At 40.0% G+C, this 12,578-nt stretch overlaps 1 protein-coding gene across 1 annotated transcript in view; it reads right to left on the reverse strand.

Annotated features, from left to right (window-relative positions):
* LOC109906944 (zinc finger protein ZFPM2-like) overlaps window positions 1-11,978 on the reverse strand; it is a 116,822-nt gene extending 104,844 nt beyond the window's left edge. Inside the window, exon 1 of the mRNA XM_031793808.1 lies at window positions 11,708-11,978. Coding sequence (XP_031649668.1) covers window positions 11,708-11,747 — 40 coding nt within the window. The 5' untranslated portion in view covers window positions 11,748-11,978. The remainder of the gene's footprint in view (window positions 1-11,707) is intronic.
* Window positions 11,979-12,578: the final 600 nt, after the last annotated feature.

Consider the following 12,578-nt stretch of genomic DNA (forward strand, 5'->3'; position numbering starts at 1 on the left):
TGAACCGCAAAGCCTGAGGGTAATAGACATACAGTACATTTGGACGTCCCTCCATATACCCCACTAGTAATAGAAATAGCCCTGACCAGGTAGTAAACTAAAATGGAAAGGAGAGTGCATCTCTTCTTTGGGAAGATTCACCTACTGCTCAGCTCTCGTGACCAATGTTGTTGACTATGCAATCTCAGACTTGAACCCCTCCACCATTAGTGCATTCACTGTCAGACCACAGACACCATTACGGGTGTACACTGTTTGTGTACACTGTTTGTGTACACTGTTTGTGTACACTGTTTGTGTACACTGATGAATCTAAATAAAATATACAGATGGGCCCCTGACATAGCAGCACACTTAAACACAGCAGTGCATTGCCCAGAAATTACAATCTGTATCACTGATTTCCATTCAAGTACATTCAGCCCAAACCTCCCTGACATAAATTTGGCTGTGAATAAATTAAATGAGATATATCATAAAGTAGCCACAAAAGTACATTTATGCAAACGGGGGGAAAAATTTTGAATTGGAAACCTCAAAAAGGAAAATTGTTTGATGCTGAACGTAATCTCATAAGAAAATGTTTTAGAGCTTAATCAAGTAGAAAACATCACCAACCACAGGATAGAGACGTTCGGCAACAATATTGTGACACATTGAAAGAATACAAACAAAATCTTCTAAAATGGAAGAAATGGAAGCATTTTGGAAATACTCTGAAAGAGATTGAAGATTGTTCTGGGAGAAATGGAATGGTTTAAATGGAAAACAAATGAATGACCTAGCCATTCAAAATGGTAACATTTGGAGATAAAAAATTAAGAAATCTCTATGAAATAATACCATCAGAAGACCTTACTTTAAATCCCCAAAATATTCAAGAAAAACGCAGCTCCTCACAACACACAATTAAAAACAACCAGAACCCAATAGACTACCAACTTACACAGGCTGAACTTTCAAAGAAAATACAACGCCTTAAACCTGGAAAGGCATGTGGCCCTGGCAGAATCAATAATAAAATGCTTAAACACAGTACTCCTGAGCTGCAGAGCTATCAGAGATACAAAACATAGACAGATCCTGACCAAATACAGGCTCAGTGATCACTAATTGGCTATCGAAAAAGGGAGACACAAAAAGACATGGCTATCCAAAGAGGAGTGTCTATGTGGTCACTGCACGACAGGGGAGGTAGAGACAGAGATGCACGTTTTCCTCTACTGTGAGAAATACTCCCAAATAAGATCATATTTTTCAAGAAAATATCTCAATCAATTCCCAACTTCTATGCATTTACTAATGACATAAAGCTGTGAATTTGGATGAGGGAGAAACCTAAAATATTACTGCCAGATACAGTATGTACGTATATGATTGCCATAGTCTTAGGGACATCCCATGGCCATTAACTACTTGAAGTATTTACATGTATATAACTTACAAGTAATTGTGTGACCATCATCCATGTACATTTATTTTGTTTTTTATTTATTTGCCAATACATATATTTTTTTATAATCTTATTTTTATTTTTTATTAAATGTATCAACCGAAGATTACACAATACAACAGCAGTATTGTTGTACCTGTATACATGATTATATGTACTATTATTATTATTACGACTGAAATTAACTGTATTTCATTATCCTCATTGCATTGTACTGTATTTACTGAAATGCTATACCACTATACTGCTTTGGAAAAATCTACAAATTGTATTTCATGCCAATAATGCGATCAGAATTTTTATTTCAGAGAGAGAGAGAGCATAGCACTCTCCACATGCCCCTCCTGCCCGGCTGCCACACATCAAACACGCAGCTGTGGCACCTTGGCTGGGGACAAGGGAATCCGATCCACCACGTTACGCTGTGCGGTGCCATGCTGCATTGTGTGTCCAATCTCCTCAGTGCCGTGACTAACGGCTCTCTCTATCTCTGGCCTCTCTCTATATCACTCTCTCTTTCTCACTCTTACTCTCTCTCCCTCTCTCTATTTCTCCCTAGGTCTGTGCTGCTATCACCTCAGGGCTGTTTTCAGTGGGCTAGGAATCGAGAGAGAGAGAGAGAGAGAGAGAGAGAGAGAGAGAGAGAGAGAGAGAGAGAGAGAGAGAGAGAGAGAGAAAGCACAACCTGAGACCTAAATTAACTGTTGTTTACCTCCAGGACTTGAGGGAAGATAAAAATGTCTCCCTCAACATTGCATCAGTTTAGCCTTTTAGATCATAATGAATAAGGTCATATGGACATGGAAGACCTGATTCTAGCTCAGAATGTGGCCTTTTTCTGACTTGTTCTCTGAACATTTACCATCTGTAACAAATAGTCCCAGATTAATGTTGAAAAATCTGCATGCAAATTATAGTTTTCAGTTCAAAGAAACAATGTGATTGAGATTCGTCTTCCCCCATTTTTGTTGGAACCATCTTCTTCTCGCATGCATAAAGAGTTATTAGTGCAGTGTATTAAAGACGCTTGTTTCATTCCCACATTACCATAATCCTACCCACGTGCATCTCTGGGCTTTCTTCCTCACCATGAAGACTGATTGTTTATTTCCATCTTTAAATGAGATTATGAAGACTGATTGCACAGCCCTTAACCACCAAAGGTTCAAATCCCCCAGAATAATGAATGTCGCCCCCCCCCCCCCCCCCACACACACCTTTTAACTGGGAGAGAGGAGAGGAGCACCAATACTTCCTTAAGTGTTGCCTCTTGTATTTAGTGTCAACAAAATAAAGCCTAAACTTCACAATAGAGGGACACTGGTAGACTCAGAAAGGAAAGGAGACGGAAGGACAGTTGACCTGAGTTTGTCCTTGACTTGCTTACTGTTCCCCCTGTTTGAAGAGATCTAGAGATTTTGATCTAGTTGCAACAGTCAAACTGTTGATTCCTTGGTGGCTGGTCTGGCTGCCTCACATCAACCAATCTGTGTTTATCAGACCTGTCTGTCTTCCCTTCCAATTTATCACCTTCACTCTCCTCTTCAGACCCAGACCCTCTCCCTCTCTCTCTCTCCCTCTCTCTGTCTCTCTCTCTCTCTCACTCACTCACTCACTCACTCACTCACAAAGTGCTTTGCACTTTGCAATTTTGATTTTTGTTCTTCCTCCTCCTTGTACCCCTATTTTTACAGTACTGTACCCTGCATCTCACAAACTTGTCCTTTGTCTCTGTGATACTGTAATTCTTGTTCTTTGTTGATATGAACCTGCAACCAGTCAAAATCTATTGAGTAGTCAGTACTGTTAATAAATGTAAAGCACAATGTTCAGGGCCATACAATTTGTCTATTGTACAGTATACAGCCTACAATGCGCTGTACTACAGTATCCATTCTCAGACGTTCTCCTTCCCACCTTCAACAACCTGTTTGCTCTCTGAACAGGTTTATATTGGTTGTGTCGCATCATTTGAAACAGGTTAAATCAATTTTGAATGGTTGTGTTCAATCAATGACATGGGTTCTCTATTTGTATTTGATTGTTGCCACTTGTGTTTACCAGTATGGATGACATTGTGCATTAGAGTGCAGAATGTGTTTTGAGTATGAGAATGTGTTTATAGAGTTTTGCTGAAAAGTAAGTAAGATCTGCATGGGTCTGTGTAATCTGAGGGAAATATGTGTCTCTAATATGGTCAAACATTTGGCAGAACGTTAGGAAGTGCAGCTCAGTTTCCACCTCATTTTGTGGGCAGTGTGCACATAGCCTGTCTTATCTTGAGAGCCAGGTCTGCCGACGGCGGCCTCTCTCCATAGCATGGCTATGCTCACTGAGTCTGTAAATAGTCAAAGCTTTCCTTAAATCAAATCAAATGTATTTATATAGCTCTTCTTACATCAGCTGATTTATCAAAGTACTGTACAGAAACCCAGCCTAAAACCCCAAACAGCAAACAATGCAGGTGTAGAAGCACAGTGGCTAGGAAAAACTCCCTAGAAAGGCCAAAATCTAGGAAGAAACCTAGAGAGAAACCAGGCTATGAGGGGTGGAGATTATAACAGAACATGGCCAAGATGTTCAAATATTCATAAATGACCAGCAGGGTCAAATAATAATAATCACAGTAGTTGTTGAGGGTGCAACAAGTCAGCACCTCAGGAGTAAATGTCAGTTGGCTTTTCATAGCCGATCATTCAGAGTATCTCTACCGCTCCTGCTGTCTCTAGATAGCTGAAAACAGCAGGTCTGGGACAGGTAGCACGTCTGGTGAACAGGTCAGGGTTCCATAGCCGCAGGCAGAACAGTTGAAACTGGAGCAGCAGCTTTGGTCAGTCATACTGGTCAGGTATTCTGTCACTGTGCACTCTCTGTATAGGGTCAAACAGCGTTCTAGTTTTCTCATTTTTTGGGTTAATTTTTGTTTTAAAAAAATGTTCTTCCAATGTGTCAAGCAATTATCTCTTTGTTTTCTCATGATTTGGTTGGGTCTAACTGAGTTGCTGTCCTGGGGATCTCTGGGGTCTGTTTGTGAACAGAGCCCCAGGACCAATTTGCTTAGGTTCATCTCTCTGTAGGTGATGGCTTTGTTATCGAAGGTTTGGGAATCGCTTCCTTTTAGTTGGGTGTAGAATTTAACGTCTCTTTTCTGGATTTTGATCATTAGCGGGTATCGGCCTAATTCTGCTCTGCCTGCATTATTTGCTGTTTTATGTTGTACTCTGGGGATATTTTTGCAGAATTCTGCATGCAGAGTATTAATTTGGTGATTGTCCCATTTTGTGAATTCTTGGTTGGTGAGCGGATCCCAGACATAAAGGGCAATGGGTTCTATAAATGTTTCAAGTATTTTTTGCCAGATCCTACTTAGTATATCGAATTTTATGTAATAGGGTTAGAAGGCCCTTCTTGCGTTGTCTCTAAGATTGTTCACAGCATTGTGGAAGTTATTTATATATTAAATACAAAAGTTATTTGTATTTGTTGTCCTTGCAACTGGACCTTCTTTGGAACACCATCATTTTGGTCTTACTGAGATTTACTGTCAGGGCCCCTTGTCTGACAAAATCTGTGCAGAAGATCTAGGTGTTGCTGTAGACCCTCCTTGGTTAGGGACAGGAGCACCAGATCATCAGAAAACTTCAGACTCTAGTAGGGTTAGGCCTTCTCTCTCTCTCTCTCTCTCTCTCTCTCTCTCTCTCTCTCTCTCTACAGTCAAATCCTTTCTGAACTTCACTGATTATTAAAATTACAACAAGGAATTAAATTAAGCGAATTACAGAACAAAATCAACTTCCTTCCTCTCTGAATCAAATCCTTTACATTTACAATACATTAGAACACACTGATTATCATGCCATACTTTGAGGAAAATCCACAAATCCATCTGTGCAGAAAAACGAATCAATGAAAGAATTCCATCCTGCAATGTTTTTTTTCTTCACAACTCGCATTCTGTGTTCTACCATGAGCAGACTAGATATTGGTATCGATGTTATTCAACAACAACAAACAGAAGGGAGATCGTGTAACTGATAATGGTGGTTGACTAACACGAGCATTGATCCCTGCAAGCTAACTGAAGGTTAACCTGAAAATAAAAGGGATGTTGTTGCCGCAGGCTTGCTGGACATCACTAATAGCAAATCTACAAACACTGGAACATAAGTGATAAAGATTTGTCAAATAAACATCTTGCTTGTCTTGCTTTTTTACATTGATTATATCAGAAAAGAACAAGGCCAATTTCAATGGATTGCAATGATTGTGTCAATTCTGGAATTAAGCAGTTCACACCAGTACCTCATTCTTCCATCACAAAACAAACTTTAAAAGTTTTTCCAGTGTGGTTAATTGAAGACAGATTCTATTCTTTAATGCACATTTTCTCTGCATATTGAGGCACAACAGAAAGTTGCCCAAACAGTCCATACAATTCATTCATTCACTCTCATCAACTCCAACACTTTCTAACCAGCCTCTCAACACAATAGCCCCAAATGTACACCACAGTAAATCTACCCCAAAAGGGAAACACTGTAACAAATCAACACCTTTCATTCATCCGAGGAAGTAGTTATCAACCCCCCTCATTTAACAAAGAAAGCAGTCATCAACACCTTTCATAACCTCCCACAGGGTCGGACTTGGCCAGACCGCTCAGTGCTCCGCTTGCTAACAGAGAGGATCATCTGACAACACTCCTTTCATCCCTGTGCCATCTTGGTCGCAGTGATATCCATCATCAACGTGAAACGATGCAGAGTATTGTATTATAATATTGTAGAGGGGGAGAGAAAGGAACATGAACTCCTCTTAGTCAGGTCCCAACTACTGTACATGTGTCAATCGCTCTTACCCAATTAGAGTTAAGTGCCTTGCTCAAAGGCACATTGACAGATTTTCACCTAGTACGATCTGGAATTCAAAACGGAAAACTTTTGGATACTGGCCGAACGCTCGTAACCGTTAGGCTACCTGCCGCCTCTTTGTAGACCAATGGACCACAACACAGTCTACCTAATTATCAGAGTGCACAGATGCTGGATGGAGAGAGGGACGCTGGCATGCAGTCACCCCTCTTCATGTCGCATTGATCTGGGAATTATTAATTCTTCACTGACTGAGAGCCACACTATCAAATTGGCATATAATAACAATAGAAGTCAGACTTTGATAATTAATAAGGGGAATTTAGAATATTTAGAACATACATGTCATATTGTTTATTCAAATTCTGATCACCTGGAACTACTATACACTGTAAAGGGGTTGCCGTTGTCACGTTCTGACCTTAGTTCCTTTATTATGTATTTGTGTTAGTTTGGTCAGGGCGTGAGTTGGGGTGGGTAGTCTATGTTCTTTTTTCTATGTTGTATTTCTGTGTTTGACCTGGTATGGTTCTCAATCAGAGGCAGCTGTCGATCATTGTCTCTGATTGAGAATCATACTTAGGTAGCCTGTTTTCCCCATTTTGGTTGTGGGTGATTATTTTCCGTGTCAGCGTTTGCTCCATACGGGACTGTGTCGGTTTCCATTTATTCTCTTATTCTTTTGTTTTCTGTGTTCAGTTATATTTCATTAAATATTTCATTTCATATGATATATTTCATTTCATTATGGACACTTACCACGCTGCGCATTGGTCCGATCCTTCCTACTCCTCCCCAGAAGAGGAGGGCGAAAACCATTACAGCTGTGAATTTGAGAGTAACTTACAGGCAACTCAGTGGCTAGCAAAATTCTGTATTGCATTTTACAGTACACCTACTGTAAAGTAGCTTAGTGATGAGCTTTGAGGGCACTCTGGTAATGAACGATGAGCTGTAGTCAATGAATAGCATTCTCACATAGGTGTACCTTGTGTTGAGTGCAATAGAGATTGCATCATCTGTGGACCTTTACATTGTATTTAACCTTTATTTAACTAGGCAAGTCAGTTAAGAACAAATTCCTATTTACAACGATGGCCTACCAAAAGGCAAAAGGCCTCCTACGGGGACGGGGGCTGGGGACGGGGGCTGGGATAAAAAACAAACTTTACAAATATACAAAGGACAAAACACACATCACGACAAGAATGTCTGTTGTGGCGGTATGCAAATTGGAGTGGGTCTAGGGTTTCTGTGATAATGGTGTTGATGTGAGCCATGACCAGCTTTTCAAATCACTTCATGGCTACAGACATGTGTGCTACGGGTCGGTAGTCACTGAGGCATGTTACCTTCTTGGGCACAGGGACTATGGCGGTCTGCTTGAAACATGTTGGAATTACAGACTCCGTCAGGGACAGGTTGAACATGTCAGTGAAGACACTTGCCAGTTGGTCAGCGCATGCTCTGAGTACACATCCTGGCAACCCTTCTGGCCCTGCGGCCTTGTGAATGTTGACCTGTTTAGAGGTCTTACTCACATCGGCTACGGAGAGCGTGATCACACAGTCATCTGGAACAGCTGATGCTCTCGTGCATGTTTCAGTGTTACTTGCTTCGAAGCGAGCATAGACGTTATTTAGCTCGTCCGGTAGGCTTGTGTCACTGGGCAGCTCTCGGCTGTCCTTCCCTTTGTAGTCTGTCATAGTTTGCAGGCCCTGCCACATCCGACGAGCGTCGGAGCTGGTGTAGTACGATTCAAGTTTAGTCTTGTATTGATGCTTTGCCTGTCTGATGGTTCGTCGGAGGGCATAGAGGGATATCTCATAAGCTTCCGAGTCCCGCTCCTTGAAAGCAGCAGCTCTAGCCTTTAGCTCAGTGCAGATGTTGCCTGTAATCTATGGCTTCTGGTTGGGGTATGTACGTACGGTCACTATGGGGATGACATCATCAATGCACTTATTGATGAAGCCAGTGACTGATGTGGTGCACTCCTCAATGCCATCGGAAGAATCCCGGAACATAATCCAGTTTGTACTAGCAAAGCATTCCTGTAGTTTAGTATTTGCTTCATCTGATCACTTTCCTATTGACCAATAAAATAAGAAAGTGACCTGCCTTACTCAAGAAAACAAAAAAGAGACCATGTTTGTATGCGGCTTTATTAACTCAATGATATATATTATTTTTTACATTGTTTGCAAACTGATATATGACACGTTTTAATGCCAAAATAACATGCAAAACAGGCAAAAAAAATGTGGGTCTCAAAACAAATGGGTCACTATAACCACATAGGAGTTCAATTGGTACAGCGTTCTTACTCACAGGTGCAACAAATATAGCCTCTTACAAGGCAAACCGCAAAATACGTTAATGAGCCTGAAACAACAACACCGTGAACCCATTAGTGGTCAAAAGGTTTTTAGCGCTCCAAAGATATGTTATGGTACTGTATTCTGTGGGATCGAATTACAGTATCATTCAAAATACAGCAATTCTTTCACTGCCCACAAAATGTTTTGATAATGCACCATCATTTACAGTATGTTGCAGTATAATGCTTCACAGTATTTTACTGTTGATTAATGTAAAAATGGACTGTATAAATCACTGTTTTTATTACAGTGTAATGTTTGGTGTAATTCGTTTAGGTAAATCCTATGCAGTAAACGTTTTACACACCATGTTTGGTTCACTTCAGACCTTGATGTCTCTCAGTCCTATCAATCCTAATTCAAGTCAAATCAAATGTATTTATAAAGCCCTTTTTACATCAGCCGATGTCACAAAGTGCTATACGAATTTCTTTATTTATTTTACCTTTATTTAACTAGGCAAGTCAGTTAAGAACAAATTCTTATTTTCAGTGACGGCCTAGGAACAGTGGGTTAACTGCCTGTTCAGGGGCAGAACGACAGATTTGTACCTTGTCAGCTCGGGGGTTTGAACTTGCAACCTTCCGGTTACTAGTCCAACTCTCTAACCACTAGGCTACCCTGCCACCCCAATTATTTGAAAAGGTTGCAAGTTGCTGATCCCACAATGCTGTACAGTAACAGTAATGTACTGTTAAACCAAGATTTCTTTGGAATTTACGGTATAATTGACTGTTTACGCTTCAAATCACCCAGAGTGCATTGCCATGCAATTTTATGTAAATAATTAATACGGTACTTCTTAAAGTTGTACAGTGTGTGTAGAAGAGACATGGTGGTGTGTGGACACTGTGAAGGTTTCAAAGCACGACCACATATCACACATACCCAGCCTAGCCCAATCTGCAATGCACTGGACATTATTTTAATCCCCCTGTCATAACTTTGGCCAGCCCAATCTGAACAATATTTATTGGCATATTGGCTTGGAGGTGATAAGGCAAAGAACAACAGCTGCTACCAACTTGGGCTGGTTAGATTTGGCTGATACCATTGATATATGTTTTCCCATACAACACCACCTTTTCATCTATCTAGTTTTGGGATCTAACTCTTATTACAATAAAAGCTCTGTATTTTGGGGGGGGAGGAAGGCAAGATGAAAGAAGGTGGAAAAACCAACGTGAAAGATTCCCAGAAAGAAATGCCTTTGTTATATCTCTGTGTGATGGAAAAAATAGAGAAATAATTATACTAATATGGGCACAAAAGTTGAGGCGGGGGAAAAAAGACATAATATATATATATCACCATATTATCAGAATATCCTGGAGGTGGGATAACAAAGGGCCTCGGGAGTGTGGACAGAGTGACTATTTTTTGTGTTATCATCCAGTGGTGGTGGGGGATTATCAGGAAACTGCAGACTGCCAGGCTGGAATTCTAATGGTAATAATGGGGTGTCTGATGGTATATCTTCTACAGCTTATCTTCTCCATTATCTCCCCTTATCACCTCAGTCATCAGGGCAAATTAATGGAGCTCTTTCAGACCTCCTCTTTTTTATCTGCTCTGCAGAGGGCACCCCAGAGAATGGAATAAGCTAAATATTAAAATACTCTGCTCACTGTGAATCGCATGGCCAGATAACAGGCAGGGGCAATGCGTTCCATTGAAGGGGGAGCAGAAAAATCCTCCTCACCCTTTAACAACCTTTTTGTCCTCTGCTATAACTGTCTGTGCTGATGGGCTGGCTCTCAGGCTCACCACATTCCCCCAACTATACTTGAGTTTTTACTTTGACGTATAACCCAATGATAGGGGGTGAGACGTACACACTGCATTACAGTACACACTGTATTAAAGTACATACAGGTGCGTTGACCTAATGTAAGTTAGAAGGGTTGAAATAGTTCAATGATTTAAACACACTAGAGTTTTTACTCTGATAACACCAAGGCAGTCCAATGACATAAGGTGAGCAGAACAGACTGCATTATATACAAGGTAAACACTTCACTTGAACTCTCGGTAATAAGTTATAACACTGTCATAACAATAACATAACCTATCATAAACAGCCACGGGCATAGTCATGATGAAATATATATATATATATTTAGAAACATGTAATGTGTAAACAAATGCCATATGAGGGCAGTGGTTTGTATGAGGTTAAAGGTTTAGGACAGGTCATCAGAATGTGTTGGGTGATTTTACCCCGAATCAATGATAAATGACAATACAAATCTTCCCACAAGCAAACAGAAAAATGATATTTAATGCAGTGACTTTTAGTGGTTAAAAATACACTGAACAAAAATATAAATGCAACAAGATTTTACTGAGTTACAGTTCATATAAGGAAATCAGTCAATACAATCAGTTGGCCCTAATATAAGAATTTCACATGGCTGCTGATGGAACACATGGATACATTGTATTAAATCATACACTTCTAAGAAATAGTATGAAAAGAGCAACAACAACAAAAAGTAGACTGCACTAGCTCAAGAACAACAGTTGCAAAAATTACCACGTTTCACAAAACTCCAGAACATTTTGTATACAACTATTTACAAATGATTGTGACCATTCATTATATAGTATATAGGCCTACTGCTATAATGATGATGATTTCTTCCAAATACACTTGCATATTTCCACACATGCTGTATTTTTTCAACATGTAGAATGTATTTCACAATAGAGAGTGAGAGACATCATTACAATCAACTTTTAATTCGTAAATATTTCAGTAACCCGTGTATTCTGTGTTTTAATAAAGCAACACAGAAGTCATTTACGTTTAAATTGCCTTGGATTGCTTTGCTTCCTTCGGGACATGCCTAGGCTGCTGAAATATTTACGAATCAAAAGTTGATCGTAATGATGTCTCTCACTTTCTATTGTGAAATACATTCTATATGTTGAAGATAATACAGCATGCGTTTAAATATGTTTTTTAATAAAGCAACACAAAAGGTAGAGAAATAGAAACTTACATTTAAATTGCCTTGGATTGCTCTGCTTCCTTCGGGACATGCCTGCTCAGTGCTCAGAGCTGAGAGCTGCTCACTTGATTCCTTCTGTTATTTTCTCAAAGTATGCCTTTTGATTCATCCAAACACTATATAGGTATTGAACAGTAGGCTACATGTACCTGACATAAAACGACTCAAGCACCCGTTGTGTATTTAGCTTCTCTTTTCTCTCGCGCTCGTACCTAGTCCTTTGAGAGGGCTGTAGTTCTCTGATGTGCGCGTGAAATGAAGTGAGACGTTGACAGAGGATCGCGTTTTTGTTTCAGAAGAGGTGTGTGCCTCCCGGTGTTCCATTGCTGGCAGGACAAGCGGCGCAATACTAGCTGGACGAACAGGGCCCCTTCATTCACGGCAGGTGAGCCCCACCTGTTTTGAGCCCCACATTATTAGCAAAAAACAGAAAAAAATAATATATATATCATTGAGTTAATAAAGCTGGGCTTTTTTTGGGCTTGACTGTTTTGCATGTTATTTTTGCATTATTATGTGTCACATATCAGTTGGCAAACAATAAAAAAAGATATATATATAATTGAGTTAATATAGCCGCATACAAACATCGTTTGTCACGTTCTGACCTTAGTTCCTTTGTTATGTCTTTGTCTTAGTTTGGTCAGGGCGTGAGTTGGGGTGGGTAGTCTATGTTCTTTTTTCTATGTTGTGTTTATGTGTTTGGCCTGGTATGGTTCTCAATCAGAGGCAGGTGTTGTTTGTTGTCTCTGATTGAGAATCATACTTAGGTAGCCTGTTTTCCCCATTTTAGTTGTGGCTAATTATTTTCTGTCTAGTGTTTTCTGTTTTGGTTTTGGTTTATTTCACGTTGTTATTTTGT

The sequence above is a fragment of the Oncorhynchus kisutch genome, linkage group LG17 (genome assembly GCF_002021735.2).
Source record: "Oncorhynchus kisutch isolate 150728-3 linkage group LG17, Okis_V2, whole genome shotgun sequence".
In the NCBI taxonomy this organism is placed as follows: Eukaryota; Metazoa; Chordata; class Actinopteri; order Salmoniformes; family Salmonidae; genus Oncorhynchus; species Oncorhynchus kisutch.